The sequence below is a fragment of the Emys orbicularis genome, chromosome 1 (genome assembly GCF_028017835.1).
Source record: "Emys orbicularis isolate rEmyOrb1 chromosome 1, rEmyOrb1.hap1, whole genome shotgun sequence".
In the NCBI taxonomy this organism is placed as follows: domain Eukaryota; kingdom Metazoa; phylum Chordata; order Testudines; family Emydidae; genus Emys; species Emys orbicularis.
Window position 1 is genome coordinate 290,182,676 of NC_088683.1, and position 17,194 is coordinate 290,199,869.

General features: G+C 38.0%; 1 protein-coding gene across 1 annotated transcript in view; it reads right to left on the reverse strand.

Moving 5' to 3' along the window:
• Positions 1-1,378: 1,378 nt before the first annotated feature.
• Positions 1,379-17,194, reverse strand: part of BORA (BORA aurora kinase A activator) — a 49,117-nt gene continuing 33,301 nt past the window's right edge. Inside the window, exons 7-12 of the mRNA XM_065423227.1 lie at positions 16,487-16,710; positions 13,232-13,385; positions 11,536-12,143; positions 10,497-10,628; positions 5,522-5,699; positions 1,379-1,437 (exon numbers count right to left, since the gene is read on the reverse strand). Of these exons, the coding sequence (XP_065279299.1) occupies positions 1,379-1,437; positions 5,522-5,699; positions 10,497-10,628; positions 11,536-12,143; positions 13,232-13,385; positions 16,487-16,710 (1,355 nt within the window). The remainder of the gene's footprint in view (positions 1,438-5,521; positions 5,700-10,496; positions 10,629-11,535; positions 12,144-13,231; positions 13,386-16,486; positions 16,711-17,194) is intronic.

Here is a 17,194-nt window from a genome sequence, read left to right on the forward strand (position 1 = left end):
TGATTACTTCATTATTTGTGACTAATTTGAAAACTCTGCTCATTGAACATGCAGCTCTGAAGAATCCAACTAAATTTAATTTTAAAATGATCAACCACATTTAATCTCACATTTCAACCAGAAGAGCCCAGAAGTTCCACTGATACTACAGGGATCATTTTCATTACTGGTACAGGGCAAATGCTTTGAAAAAAATATATTGTCTCAGAAATACTTGTATTGGTCTACCAATGTGCTTCTAGCTTAATCAGGTCACAAGATCCAACCTTACATTCATATAAAATTCTGATTACCATATTGCTTTCCCTCTTCTTCCCCCCACCTTACATTGGCAGAATATTAGCAATCATTATACCTTGGTAATCATAAAAAAATAAAACCCTAAACATTCCTTATACCCTCTGGAAGTCTGAAATCCTTGCTTTCAAATGGCATAAAGCATTACATTATCTGTTTTGCGAGATAGTGGCTACTAAAATCATGCTAATACAAGCAGGAAGCAGAAAAGGGGAAGCAGGATGACAAATAATTTTTTTTCATTTCTGATCTCATGACATGCCAGAGAACAGAATTAAAAAGGAGCATGTTCAGTTTCTAATGGTATAAAGTTATTTTTATAGCCCTGATGGTTTGTGAGATCAAACCTAAGTATACCGTTCAGGACATACATGCACTGTAAATTTTTAATCCCTGTATTATTCAAGTGGACTTAAAACACATAATACAGAAACACTGTGCCAAACCTAGTTGCAGTTGATAGTTATATCTCCTATTTCAAGGGTTTATCATCACAATTAAATAGTGAAGTGTGACTTATCCTCCTTGGCATAGAGACTATGGCAGGGACCAACCTTTATGTATGCCAAGAACCTTAAACTGACAGGTAAAAAAGGACAAAGTTTAAAAATGTAAAAAAACAACAACAACCCCAAAACAAAAAAAGCACCTCAGAAAAGTATGTTAATTAGTTGATTACACATTTTAAACGAATCACAAACTTGGATTATTTTTGCAATACTTAAGTTTGAAGAAACAGAAAATTAATAATATTTTTATTAGTGATATAGAAGTCTCCCTGTTAATTTCAATGTACATTTTTTCCAGAGTGGTCATTGCTGAGGTAACGATAAACATACAGAGGTTTGTGATTTGACAAAATTTTACAAGCTATTTTATGTTTCAAGTAACAATTCAGATGACTTGTTTTTTAAGTGCCATACAAATCCTTCTCACATTTTATCTTCAAAAGTGTTCAAAATGTAGTTGAGACAGTTCCCTCCAAACTATAACACAACTGATTCCATTTGCAAAAGTCGTATGTGCCAAAGGCTACTTGTCAGCCTTGGTCTAATCACTTTGATAGAGGCATTTCTGCAGGTTATTGCATAGAATGACAGGCAGACTCTCCATCCAAGATCTTGGGACTGTTTGTCCTTACTATAAAAGAAAAAAAGAAAAAAAAAAACAACTGGAAGAATTTAATAATGGGACAAACATACATTATACAGCTTCTAAGATTAAGTTATCCACAAAGGTAGAGTGCCAAGTTCCAATATCTTTGTCTCCAACTGCCAGGCTGGTGAGTAATTCAATGTATTGTTTTTTCAGGTTTTTAAGTCCAGTGGTTTTTGTAAACTTGGCTAGTCAAACTGACATGTTATTTTTGCCAGTTTGCACCACTAACTTAAACAAATCCAGCAATAGCAAAATTAAGGATATATAATTTAGTGCTTTTCTGTTGAATATCTATTTTCAGTGTTGAAAAATCATTCCAGCTTTGCTAGAAAAAATATATTTTGAGAAATATTCTCTCTTCGAGTCCCTCCACATTTTCTCATTTAGGGTTTGACCTATACAGTGATGACCACTGTTTATTTTCCTGAATCATCAGACTTTCTTTAGTCAGTCTTGATTTTTTCCCCCCGATACAGTATGACTACAGCAACTTTTTGTTTCATGCAAACTGTATCCCCAACTGTTTTTCAGAGTTAAATTAAAAAGCACAAAGTAGAGGCAAAATAGAAGAGAATTGAGGCAGATATGGGAAGATCGTTCCAAATATCAGAAACTGTAAAGGAGGTACCAGCAATGTAGATATTATAAGGAGGGCCACAGGTCAGTGGTTGTAAGCAGATGGTGTAAGAAAATACTGTATCTGAGTGGTTAGGGCAAGTCCAGGGGAAGTTTTTAAAAACAAACTTCTCTTTGTATTGAAACTGATGAGGAGCTAGTTGAGCTGATTGAGATTGAGAGGATTTATTTCTTAGAACAGACAGGTAGTTATTCTGCAAATACGATAGTCCACAGAGGTGGGATTTGGGAATTACCACTAAAAAGGAAGCTGAAAAAGTGAATTACTAGCTAAGAATGTCAGTGTATATGGAAGTGAGAATATGAGCAATATTGCAGAGGGGTTGACAAGCCAATCTATGAACCTAGGAAAATGCGAGAAAAGGAGCAAGAAAATTGAGATCATAAATTATATTCTGAGGACAGTGAAGGAAAATGGAATAGATGAAGAAGTTGGTAAAAAAGAATGAATATGGGAAAAGATCCTTGTGGAACTCCATAAAGGACAGGCTTTTGTGTGTAGAGGAAATATCAACAGGGACAGAAAACAGATACAAGCAAGAATGCAGCTAGACACCTGCACAGCTATTGAAGCTGGGCAGGAGAATGGAGTAGTTCAGTTTCAAATACTCTGCAGATTTCAAGGAGAAGAAGGAAGGAGAGAGTACCAGCAACAACAGAAAAGACCTAGTTAACTAGGAAGAAAAGAGTGGCTTCTGTAGAGTGGCCAAAAGTATAACTAATATTTTCATATTGAAACTTCTACTGAAAAAAGTGTTTAAGCAATGAGGTTAGAAACTGAAGATAAAATTGGTCACTCTGTACTCTCAAGAACTGGTAAAAGTAAAAGGAGTGGTTGACAATTGTCCACTAGAGTGGGCAGATGACAGACAAGGGCAGGGGATAAGGAGGTAAAGTTTTTGGTAAAGAACTAGGTATCAAATAAGTCCCAGAGGAGTCCCTCACTGCTACTTCTGTGCTTAAATCCACTGGACCACACTCAAAAGAGAAGTTTTTCTTTTGCACATTCAGGAAAAGATTATGAGGGAAGTATGAACTAGTTATGGAGTGCACAATGAATAAATAATGATTACCAACACTGTAGTTATGGAAGTAGAACTATATTGTGTGCTTCACACCCCCATCTGGCAATTTCATAGCACATATTTTGATGCAACATGCACTTTTCCCCCCCCTTGAGATGTTAACTAAACATTTGAGGGTCCTTATCTGGAAGAAATATTGGTGGATGAAAACTAGAGGTGCTGATCAGGGCAAATTTGTTCATGGGCAACGTCTAGGTTACATGTATACTAAATGGCTATGTTGCAAAATCTGTAATCTACTTTTTGCTTTATTTAGAGAACAGTGAATATACAGAGACTGTAGAATACAATATCACCCCCTGAATATCTTCCAATAGCTCAAACTGGTTTCCTGTGAATTAGGGCTGTCAAGAGATTAAAAAAATTAATCATGATTAATCACACAGTTAAACAATAGAATAACATTTATTTAAATATTTTGGGATGTTTTCTACATTTTCAAATATATTGATTTCAATTACAACACAGAATACAAAGTGTACAGTGCTCACTTTATATTTATTTTTGATTACAAGTATTTGCTCTATAAAAAAACAAATGAAATATTATTTTTAAATTCACCTAATACAAGTACTGTAGTGCAATCTCTTTATCATGAAAGTTGAACCTACAAAAGTAGAATTATGTACAGAAAATAACTGCATTTAAAAATAAAACAATGTTTGTTTACATTTGCAGGAGATAATGCTGCCCGCTTCTTGTTTACAATGTCACCTGAAAATGAGAACAGGCGTTCTCATGGCACTGTTGGAGCCAGTGTGGCAAGATATTTATGTGCCAGATGCGCTAAAGATTCAGATGTCCCTTCATGCTTCAACCACCATTCCAGCGGATATACATCCATGCTGATGACAGGTTCTGCTTGATAATGATCCAGAGCAGTGCGGCCCAACGCATGTTCATTTTCATCATCTGAGTCAGATGCCACCAGCAGAAGGTTGATTTTCTGTTTTGGTGGTTTGAGTTCTGTAATTTCCTCATCAGAGTGTTGCTCTTTTAAGACTTTTGAAAGCATGCTCCACACCTCTTCCCTCTCAGATTTTGGAAGGCACTCCAGATTCTTAAACCTTGGGTCGAGTGCTGTAGTGATCTTTCGAAATCTCACATTGGTACCTTCTTTGTGTTTTGTCAAATCTGCAGTGAAAGTGTTCTTAAAATGAACATGTGCTGGGTCATCATCCGAGACTGCTATAACATGAAATATATAGCAGAATGCGGGTAAAACGGAGCAGGGGATATAAAATTCTCCCCCAAGGAGTTCAGTCACAAATTTAATTAACGCTTTTTTTTTTTTTTTTTTTTTTTTAAAAGAGTGTCATCAGCATGGAAGCATGTCCTCTGGAACAGTGGCCGAAGCACGTAAATACCTTGCAATGCCGGCTACAAAAGTGCCATGCAAATACCTCTTCTCACTTTCTGTTGACATTGTAAATAAGAAGAGGGCAGCACTATCTCCTGTAAATGTAAACAAACTTGTTTGTCTTAGTGATTGGCTGAACAAGAAGTAGGACTGAGTGGACTTGTAGGCTCTGAAGTTTTACATTGTTTTGTTTTTGAGTGCAGTTATGTAACAATAAAAGTCTACACTTGTAAATTGCACTTTCACGACACAGAGATTGCACTACAGTACTTGTATGAGGAACTGAAAAATTGTATTTCTTTTGTTTATCTTTCACAGTGCAAATATTTGTAATCAAGAATAATATACACTTTGATTTCAATTACAACACAGAATGCAATATATATATATATATATATATATATATATATAAAAAACTGTAGAAAAACATCCAAAATATTTAATAAATTTCAATTGGTAGTCTATTGTTTAACAGTGCGATTAATCGCGATTAATTTTTTTGATTTATTCGCGTGAGTTAAATGCAATTAATCAACAGCCCTAATGTGAATGTTGTCCAGTGTCCAAACATGGAAACAGTTGAAGAAACTCCTAAAAATTCACCCATTCTAAGGTTGCTAATATGCAGAGTGTATTTCTATTGAATCTAGTACAGCTAAGATTTTGGAACAATTTGCCATTTCTAGAAACTTGCCACTAGTGTTCACAGAAACAGCTCAAAAGAAAAAATGCTATCAATTTTTGTTTCAAGTCCAGCTCACAGCCTCCCTAATTTTCCATGTCCAGTGGATTTGGTTAGGAGAACCTGTATAGATTGCTGCTTCCCAGCTCCCTATAATACATATCAAACAAGCAGCAAGGCAGCAGTTTGGTCTGCTGCCTGAGCTCAGTTGTAGTATTACTGTGCTCATCATTCTTCAGGTCATACAAGATAAACTATTAACAAGTACTAGCCATTTTAAGTTCTCCATAAAAATCCACATACCATTTTTGTGAAATCCCTGAATCTGATGTTCGTTGGTATGTTTCCAAGTAGAAAAGTTGCAAGTTGCATTTTGACTGAATAATGTATTGTATGTTTTTACTTTATGGAAACATGGTTGAATCTCTGGAGACTTTGCTCTCAACAGCTGATTGTCTTTACGGTTTAAAACAGGAAACTCCTAGGTTTGTAAACAAATTTCTTTTAATATCATTCTTTCAAAAATCCTCATTTCAATAAGTTAAACAATTCGGACCTCATTTCATTTGAATCAGTCCATGCTATAAAGGGTGCTTATCTCAGGATATTATAGAAACAAGCAACAAAGAGTCCTGTGGCACCTTATAGACTAACAGACGTATTGGAGCATAAGCTTTCGTGGGTGAATACCCACTTCGTCAGATGCATGTGGGTATCCAATACGTCTGTTAGTCTATAAGGTGCCACAGGACTCTGTCGCTTTTTACAGATCCAGACTAACACGGCTACCCCTCTGATACTATAGAAACAAGGTGGTTGAGGTAATATCTTTTATTGGACCAACTTCTGATGGTGCAAGAGAGCTTACGCAGATGCTGGAGAAGAACTCTGTGCAAGCTAGAAAGCTTGTCTCTTTCACCATCAGAAGTTGATCCAATAAAATATATTATCTCAACCATCTTGTTTCCCTGTTATAAAGGATCATTTTGGGGTTTGTCACTGGAAGTTTCAGATCACCAGTATAAAACAGTTTTAACTTCATCCCTTCCTGAAAATTAAAAAAAAAAAAAAACAGAAATAAAAAACAGCTATTCCCCCTATAGTAACTATGGTTCTTAGAGATGTTGTCCACTTCTGGTGCAAGTGCACCCTGTGTAAGTGAGATCAGATGCTTTTGGCCAGCAGTGTTCACTGGGGGAGAGGCATGCTCTGATTGCTCTTGTGTGTCGTCATTTCCCCCTCCCCCCAAGGGCATAAAGGGCAGGGCAGAGCCAGCTGCTCCTCAGTCCCTGCACTGCACAACTCCAACAATGTCCTTGGTGCCAAGTTCATCAGTACTACAGATTTGGTATTGGGCATGGCTTGAATCTTTTCATAGGCTGGTACCATTGGTCATGTTCCATGTTCTCCAGGGTGTCATCAGGACTCATTCCGGGCTGAGCCACCCCTTTGTGGGAGTGAAGTGAAGAGATTTTTGCTTCTTCCAGTTAGGGCCTGAGGAAGACAATCTGCACTTCTGCTCCCTGGAGGAACAGTGTTCTTCCCTACCCATAAGACTGAGGAGAACTTGGCAACCTTGCCCGTCTCTGCAGCTGGGGTCATCTTGGAGAAAGAGTCTGGGAACTCAACCTTGAGCCATAGCTGACTGGAACGCTCCTGCACATAGTCAGTTCAGGTCCAGGGAGGTCCTTTCTGCACTGATCTAAAGCAGGCTTCATAAAATAGTCTAAAAGTAGAAGTTTGAGACAAGCCCCTGGAGCCTTCAATGTCCTTTTTGAAAAAGAATGACAGAGCATTTCTCTCGAATATGCCCTTCCCAGAGGAAAAAAAGGCACCTTGAGTGACCATTGTTAAAGAACACAGCTGTCTCACATGAAGGGCAGTTCTTGAAGCCAGGAGACTTTAGGTATGTCTACATCTTGAGCTGGTTGTGTGATTTCCAGCTTGCATAGACATACTTGTGCTAGCTCCTATCAACCTACCACACAAAACATAATAATGTAGCCAGGGTAGCAGCAGCACAGGCTAGCCATGCCAAATATTAACCCACCTGAACCCTGTGTATACATATTCAATACAGTTAACCTACGCTGCCACTTGCTGCTGTCCATGCTTCCCTACTCTCTTTAGCGTGCTAGCTACACACGCTGGGAATCACACCCCCAGCTCCAAGTGTAGATATAACCTTTGGTTCAGGCATAGAGGAAAAAATTCCTAACACTAACAGAAGTTTGGGGGTGTTTTTGCCAACAGATGTACCAACCCTATACACACTAATAGCAACTAATTTAACACCTAACTAACAATACAAAGATGTGTTTATTTGCTTCATAAAGCACCTAGTGATGCAGACACTGCAGGATTCTGTCTCACAGCCATGGATAGTAAGAAAGAACTGAAGGGCAGTTCGACCCACTCTGACTTTGGGTGGGGATGTGTGAGGGCACTCAAGGTGTAGACACAGCCCCAAACAGACACTGCTGTGCAAAATAATCTGATTTCATGCACACAGGGCATAGGCGTACCAAGAGTGGAATACATACAAACATTTGAAGAACTGAATAAGTCCCCTTTGCTTTAGTCTTATATATATCCCCTTTCACTATTCTCAGAAACTGTATTATGTGTTTGTTGCTTTCCCTTGCCTCTGTACAATGAGATCCACAAGTGGAAGTAGAGATCTCAAGTTGAAAAATTATCTTAAAGACATTCCTCAGCATACTGAATCAAGTCAATACCATGGAACTTTTAAGATATCCAGGGATGGCATTTTGTTCATTTGTAGTCTCACCAATGCTTTTGCCAAAGAACATTGAGCCGAGTTCTCCCCAAGCCCCCAGTGCCTTTTGCTCCTGATGGAATTCTGCGCACCTGCACGGGCAGAGAATTCTTATGGTCATTAGATATCTGTCTCCCCACGCAGAAAAATGCAGAAGAAATATGCGGGGGACATGTGCCTCTTCCTGGGCAGCCCAGGCGGCACGTCTGTTCCAGCACACCTGGAGCAGCCATCAGAGATGCAAATCACTGTAGGGGTGGGGCAGGGCATGCGTGCCTGCCTGAGAGACATTAATCACTGTCAGGGGACGGGGCGGGGCGGGGCTGGGCATGCATGTGTGTGAACAAGCGAGAGAGACTTGCTACAGTGTAGCTTGCCGGGCATGGAGAAGTAGAGCTTCAGGTTGTTAGGCATAAGGCAGGCTCTGTCCCGAGGCAGAAATGTAGTAGCCTGCCTATTTTCCTTCGCTGCAAGGAAGCAAGCAGCTGTTTTGCCAGGGTTAGAAATGCAATCAGCCAGTGCTATCCCTTTAATTGCATGGAGGCTCATTTTATAACAGGGATTGGATTGAAACAAAATTCAGTCAGTTTTTGCTTGAGATGGGATAAGGTGTGGAAGAATAAGAGTCTGTTCTGTGCATTCCTTCAAAACTGTTTCAATGTTTGAAATAAAAGATTAACAATGTGTTTTTTTCACATTTAGAACAATGTTGCTATTGATAGTTAATTCATCTTATTCTCTGAGGCAGAAGTGTAGCAGCCTGCCTGCATAGTAACATGGTTAATATTTCAGAGTAGCAGCCGTGTTAGTCTGTATCCGCAAAAATAACAGGAGTACTTGTGGCACCTTAGAGACTAACAAATTTATTAGAGCATAAGCTTTCGTGGGCTACAACCCACTTCTTCGGATGCATATAGAGTGAACCATATATTGAGGAGATATATATACACACACATACAGAGAGCATGAACAGGTGGGAGTTGTGCCAGCAATGCCCCTCTGCCATGTACATTGGCCAAACCGGACAGTCTCTACGCAAAAGAATTAATGGACACAAATCTGACATCAGGAATCATAATACTCAAAAACCAGTGGGAGAACACTTTAACCTGTCTGGCCATTCTTTGACAGACCTGCGGGTGGCTATCTTAAAACAGAAAAACTTCAAAAACAGACTCCAACGAGAGACTGCTGAGCTGGAATTGATATGCAAACTAGACACAATCAACTCAGGGCTAAATAGGGATTGGGAATGGCTGAGCCATTACAAACATTGAATCTATCTCCCCTTGTAAGTATTTTCACACTTGCTTCTTATCAAACTGTCTGTACTGAGCCATCTTGATTATCACTTCAAAAGTTTTTTTCCTCTTACTTAATTGGCCTCTCAGAGTTGGTAAGACAACTCCCACCTGTTCATGCTCTCTGTATGTGTGTGTATATATATCTCCTCAATATATGTTTCACTCTATATGCATCCGAAGAAGTGGGTTGTAGCCCACGAAAGCTTATGCTCTAATAAATTTGTTAGTCTCTAAGGTGCCACAAGTACTCCTGTTATTTTTATGGTTAATATTACTATTGTTAACTAACTGTTCCCATTCTCAGCCAATTCCCCTAGGAGCATAAAACATGTAAAAGTGTAAAGGCTCCTTTACATTGCCAGAGTGATGTAAAGGAGCTTTGTTATAAATGACTGAAAGGGAATCCTCAGCTAGGAGGTCTATGAGCTTTCTCACTTTATGGGGTTAGATTACAGCTCAGGATTTATTTTACTTACCCATTAAATAATAAATTTAAAAAAAAAAAAAGAAATAAAAAAAAAAAAAAAAAAAGGACTGAGGGCAAATAAAACATTTATCAAGCAATCACTAAAAAGTCAGGACAATCAGAACCAAGCACTTCCCAGAGTACCCAGCCAGGTCCAGATGAAGTTATTAAAGGGCAAAAGGGATATTTGTTCTTTTGCATGACATGAATGGCCTTTACATCATGCATCAAAAACAGGTTCTCATGCTTGAGAATTCCCTACAAAACTGCATGTGGACGGGGACAAATTATTTTGCACATCCTGCAATGTTGTTCTCAGTCATGACTGACTGACTGTAATTGTGGATCATTTTGCATTAAAAAAAACAACCCACCTTATTTTGACCAATAAAATATGAGAATTTTAAAATGTTGTGTGCAGAATTTTTTTTTTGGCACAGAATTTTTCATTTTTTGGAATTTCCCCAGGAGTATCCTTTGCCGTCATCAGAACACATGAATTTTAAAATTAGGATTTTCAGTATATTTTCCTTTATTTTATAGATCATCTTTTTAATCTAATACTTGACACTAAGGCCAAATAAATTTGCTGTCTACAAGTTCCCACAAGTTCTTAGAAACAATTTGTCAAACCCCTGACCTAGCAGGGAGTGGTGTGAAGGAATGCTGGGAGGAAACAAGGAATGGATATTGGAAATGGAAAAACGTATCATTCTATGCATTTCCTACCTTAGTTTTGGAAAGCTGAGATTTGTTCTGAGCCTCATAAGAATGTACATTATTGTCTCTGCAATTGTTCTCAGCCCCAACTGTATCCATAATGCTGCTTCCACATGTCTGTGTATTATAGCCACTGTCCACCTAGGAACAAAAGCCAGGAATGAATATCCTATGTACTCTGTTCCAGATAAGCTCCCCTATTTCTTGTGCATTACTTAATTTAATTTACATTTCTATGGCACATACTTCATAATCCTTTCATATTGTATTTATAAAGTTAATCTATCATACAAGCTATACATATCAGTGATGAAAATATGAACCATTGAAATACAGCCACATCTAAAGGGGATATCTGGCAATTATTTAACAATGCATGCTTAGAGTCACTTCTGTCCTAAACTATTCATTATCTGATTGAAACTTCAGGGAAAGTCCAATAGGCAAATTGGAAATACTTGTGTGATAAAGTACATGCCTGTTGGACAATTAATGGTCACAACTCAGAACTTTTTCAAATATTAACGCATCAGCATCTTCAACAGGACAGTTTCTACTACTATCATCATAGCTTCTTCACTACCTTCAGAAACCAGGACTTCTTTGGAGACCTCCTATCCAAGGTGATATGGCTAGATGTGCGTGACTTGCATATTTTACAAGATAATACAACTGCAGGCTTAAATAAAATTGAAAATCTATTTGCGACTTAAAAAGCAAAAGAAGGCTGCATTATGTAATAACTTAGTTAACTGCAGCAGATTCATTAGAATCAAGAGAAGATGGTAAATTGGTCAACCAGAATCAAAGTAGTTTGGGATTAATCCAAATTTACTACTGTGATAGCATAAGAAATATTTCTTTGAATTGCTGTGTTGCCAGTCATATGGAAAAAGCTTTGTCACACAATTCAGTGTTTACACCACATCAGATAAGAGGTGACAGAAAGTATATCCAGAATGGTAGAGGGACAAATGTGAAAATTGAGAGATTAAACTTGTAGTATAATTTATTTACTAAATTATTTAAATAAAACAAAAACTCTTACCTGAATACTACTGCTGTCACAAGGAATTACACTGCTTTCTGCAAGAGGTGATATGCACATGTGAGAGCTTTCAATACTGAAAGTAATTCCTGTCATGAAGCTGGTCATTGGCATACTGCTATTACCAACACATTCCTTAACCCAAGTGTTCTCATCTGACACCTCAACTGAATCAACCATATCAACAGTATTATTTTCTTTTAAACCTTCCATATCCTGCAACGATGCCAGTCCTTGTTCACAAGCTTCAGAGTGATCTGGTGAAATAGATACAGTCGCCACAACTAAGTGTGTACCATGTGCAAAAGTATCACCATCCTGCTGCTGTAAATTTACTCCAGTGTCCATCTGTGGTAACAGAACTTCTGCAGGTAGGGCATTCTCTTTGTCTTCTTCCTCTTCGTTGTGATTTTCAAGGGTAAATGGTATCCTAATGAGGGAAGTTTGATACTGTGCAGTCCCTTTGCATGCTCCAAGTCTCATAGGAGAGCAATTTTTAATTGGAGAACAGCCATCTATATAAGGACTTCTAGTACTTGGGGGTGTCATTCTGTTTGAGACTGGCGCAGAAGGAACATCGGGAGAACGAAAAGTCAACTTCCTTTGTTCTGTCCATAGTAAAAACAGAATAATTCAATTCATTAGATATCAGATGGAGGAAAAGCTAACAGTCTGAATCCTAGGACCAGAAGTCACTAGAACAATTACAGCCACACTAGGTGGTGATTCCCTTGAGTATCATCTCCTGGCAGTAAAGGTATTTGATACAACTATTTTTAAAGGTTCTACTTGTTACACACACATTTAGCCATCATATTTTCAAATTGTAATCCTGCTTACCTAAAGATTTCCTTTCTCTGACGGGTCTGCTACAGCAGAGACCAGGTTTTCAAATGGCAGTACCAAATTGTGTCAAAATGAACAGTCCTTACCCCAAAATGCTTCCAGTCCAATAATCTAATATTCATACTAGGCAAGTACTGTAGATTTCTTAGAACACATTAGTTCTACAGAAGCTTTTTGAGGGTGAAAATTATCAGAACTTTATACAATCAGGCACAGAGTGGAAAGTAGCTATTCAGTCTTTATACATAGCTTTGCCGAAGTATCTCATAGCAGGTTCTGACTGAATTAGCTATGCAAATAGACTAAGCTTTTACAGAACACAGACTACCAATACTGCAAAATTGCAACAAATTATGGAGTCTGATATGGATAAGCATCCACTAGGTTTCTAAACTAGTGAATTCATTTAATCTCAACTTAATCTAGTTATGGGGATCAGGGCTCAAATGTAAGACACCCTATCAAAATAGTTTTTCCTACTACTTCCACCTGAACTTTTTAAATTAAATTACAATTCTAACTGCTTATCTTATTTTTGATACATAACTTATTTTTGAAACAAAACCCTCCTCCTCAGATCATATTGCTCCCCTTTATTTTATTTCATACATGTATGAGTTTTCATGATTCCTTTCCCCACTAATTTATTTTTTGCACTTTAAGTAATTATGTTCAAGTAAACATTTTATACGTTTACATTGACTACACTTTACTGCTAAACATTCCATGTGCCATTTTAGATGAGACCACTGGACTATCAAGCCAAGTACCTGCCTCTAGATGGATCCGTTTTTCATCACAAGAAATACAAGCTGCATGAAAGGAGACTGTATATACAGTCAAACCATACCTGACAATGGTGTCTTTCTTATCTGAAAAGCAATTGGAGAAAAAGTAGGGGAAGCGATATTTGCAGGGGACCTCTCTGGAAACGTGGGACTGGTAATGCTTCCCAGACTGTATGCCCTTGTACCTCCCTGAATAGGACTGGAGGAAAACTGACCCTTTAACAAAAAAGAGTAAGAGTTAGCTTTTACATAATATAAATTTATAGACTGATATACAAATTTGTAGACTTGAAAGTACAGTGCTACTGGGAAAATAATTCTATTTCTGCTTCACTGACGCTCTCAATCAAGCATTTCACTGCTTGAATAGTCCATCTGAAATTCTCCAATTGGATTTTATGATGCCTCATAAGAATTCCAATGCTTCCAAAGAAGAGTACTAATTAAGACTATGTTATCAATCATATTAGGACTACCAGGAGCCAGACTACTGAATAAGGATTTTCCTAATCAACACCCAATTACTGTTTAGTATTTGTATTATTGTTACACTACAATGTTTCATCTCCCAAATGGCAGATACCCCAAAGCAGAATGTAATGTTGCCCCCAATGCAGTGACTGACTGAGTAGCCTGCACACTGCCACTGTTGGATATTTTAACAGAATCCACACTATCTGAAGGACATAACTTTAAAGTCAGCCAAAACAGACCTTTCATCTGAAAGAGTCAAAAGAAGCTGTGCTCTTATCTCAGGCCAAGTCTACAGTAGGAACAGTTTGCTGTCATAGGTATAACCAGAGTATTATATTGGTAAAGTAGTAATTGTGTGGACACAGTTTACTGGTGAAACTGCGGTTTTGCCAAAATAGCTTATTCTAGCTCCCCTAACAAAATAAATTATACTGGCAAAAGCACAGTTTTGGAGGTATAACTGCATGTACACGCAGCGTTTTTGCCAATACAGCTATAATGGTCAGAGACCACATACATCGCACCTCTGACTAACATAACTATGCCAGCAAATGTCTTTTGTGTAGACCTATCCTCAGCAGGAAGTAGCAATTTGCACAACATCACCAGAAACTGAGTTGGAGCTAAGAAAAACAACATTCAGACATTTGAGCCTTAGTTGTGATCTTGTCTTCAACAAGTATAATATGCTCCTGGCTGGCTGAATGTCTCATTTAAAGTGAGTTTGTGTTGGAAACTGATGGCTCAAGAAATTGATGATAGTTCACTTTAAGGGACTTCCAATTCACCTATGTATTATAGCCAGAGGTGCATCTGTATTTTACATTGCCAGATCTGAGAGTTCTGAACAAAGATCACAAATGAGTAAACAGCACTGTAAACATTGCAGTTCTGTAATACAATATCATCCTTTCAAGGAAAATACTTATTTTATTTTGAAGTGTAAAAAAAGGTTTGTGCCTTTTTTGCTTTATTATGTATAGGGCTTCTGATTTTTGGTTTTATTTTTGATACAAATGAGTGGCGGAGGAAAGAGAAATTGGTGTTCATCCACTGAATACCAGAAAAACACCACAACTGGTTACTTGTATCTAAGGCTTGTCTACACAGAGAAGTAATGCAGACTACAGGGGAGAGATTTCTAAAGCGCATTAAACATGCTGCATGTTAACTGGTCCATGTAGATCCTTCTGGTGTGTACTTAAGGTTCCCTAGGGTGCTTTGAAGTCATGTTGTTTGAAACATTATGATATTAAAGCACAAATTACTTATTACAGTATACTTAAGCAGAAAGCCCCGAATCCCCTTGTATATTTTATATATCTACATAAAACTTGAAAATTGAAACAAATACCACCACCCCCCAAAAGCAAAAGCCCTAACTACATATAAATATCTGTAAAGTTTTCCTCATTCTGCTTTTTTTTTTTAAATTAAAAAAATCATGTTTTGCCTACTTTCCCCAGAAATACTATGGATTACTAGAGAATTAGTAGGTTTCGGATATACACCAAGCAAGCAAGCAAACCCTGGTTGAGAAAGGATGTGATTTTTATTCAGATTGTTAGCTTTTTGTTAGCAATTGTTTGGAGAATGAATCTTTAACATTCAACACTTCCCTTTCAATTAACGGTTAAAGAAATCTCACAACTTCACTCAGACCAAGGAGTTCTCTGCAAACTCAGGGAAGACCAGATTTTACATTCCCAATATTTCCAAAGTGTTTGTTTTTTTAAAACAAGCATAGAACAACCCCCTTTTAGGTACATTGGGTCATTTATACCATTCCTAGAGAGAGAGAAAAAAGGTGGGGGGCACAAATCTTTCTCCTTTGCAGATCAACTTTAAGGGACAGCAACTAGAGAAATTATATACACCAAATGGTGTTTTAGGTAAATAAATTAAATATATGGAGATATACCTATCTCATAGAACTGGTAGGGACCCTGAAAGGTCATTGAGTCCAGTCCCCTGCCTTCACTAGCAGGACCAAGTAGAGATTTTGCCCCAGATCCCTAAGTGGCCCTCTCAAGGACTGAACTCACAATCCTGGGTTTAGCAGGCCAATGCTCAAACCACTGAGCTATCCCTTCCCCCCTACTAATCAAGCCAAGGACTAACATGATATTTTTGGTATGCAAACTTCATGAGTTTACGAAGGCATGGCTGCAATATGATCTCAGCCAATAAAGTCTTTCTGTAAAATGCATCCTATATCAAAAGATCAAAGAGACTTCACAAGCTACTCATATTCAAATCATTACCTCTCATTCTCTCATGTCAATATCATTCAGACACAAATACCATTGGGCAGAGAAAATGGCAGCTCTTCAACAGTGAATATCAGCGCTACACAACAATTTGATAGTGAAAGAAAAGCATAAAATTGAAGTTAAAAAACATGAAGTTTTACTTAGGCACAATTTAGTTCCAAAATTGCAATTTGACCAGGACCCTTGGTATTAACACCACTCTTTAATTACTTCAGTTGTATAAACTATTCAAAAGTGGCACTTCAGCTGATGAAATCTGATCAGACGCACTCAGAAGTGGTTCTGCTGCTTTAGAATCAGAGGGGTAGCCGTGTTAGTCTATATCCACAAAAACAATGAGGAGTCCGGTGGCACCTTAAAGACTAACAGATTTATTTGGGCATAAGCTTTCGTGGGTAAAAAATGTTGCATCTGAAGAAGTGGATTTTTTACACAGAAAAGCTTATGCCCAAATAAACCTGTTAGTCTTTAAGGTGCCACCCGACTCCTCGTTGTTTTGGGTGCTTTAGAGAATTTCACGTGTACCAGCTAAATCAGTACATACACAAAGAAATTGAAAAGCCTTCTTACTGAACTAGATGTTTCCACAGGGCTTCTGCACCGGGCTGGAGAAATATCTATTGAACACAGCACTCCAAGTGATGCTGGTGGATTATTACAAGGGCTTTGTGGAGAAAGAGACAAACACTCAGATACACTTCCATTCTCATCTAAAAACAGCTTTCTTCTCAGTGATGAGGAGCTTAGGCTTTCCTGAGACTGGTCTGCAAATTCTTCTGTTCTAAAATATTCACCTAAAGAAAAAAGAAAAAAAGTTTGTTGGCAAGTTTAATTAGCCAGTCTTGTCTTATTTCTCCTGTCTACAGAAAAAGTATGGGGGAACAAAGGGGACAAGGACCCTGCCTGCACAGCCACAAACAGCCATTGAATTCTGTAACTGCTGAAATGGTTAATAATGTTTTAGCTGTGGGCATTAGACTAAGCAGCATTATAATAAGGTTAATATAAAATCAGTGCTTTCCCCCCCCATAAAGGCTGGATTTATTAAAATGTGCTGTAATGTGATTTTTCCCACACATGGAGGCTTGTCCAAATGTATCAACCCCAGTTTAGACATGACAATGTTGAATAGTTTCTGTTGAACTGTTCTGGTTGTGTAGACAAAGCTTTTCGGACAGCTGCCATTCCAAGTGACCATGCTTACAGAACTCCCATAGAATCACAGGACTGGAAGGAACCTCGAGAGGTCTTCTAGTCCAGTCCCCTGCACTTATGGCA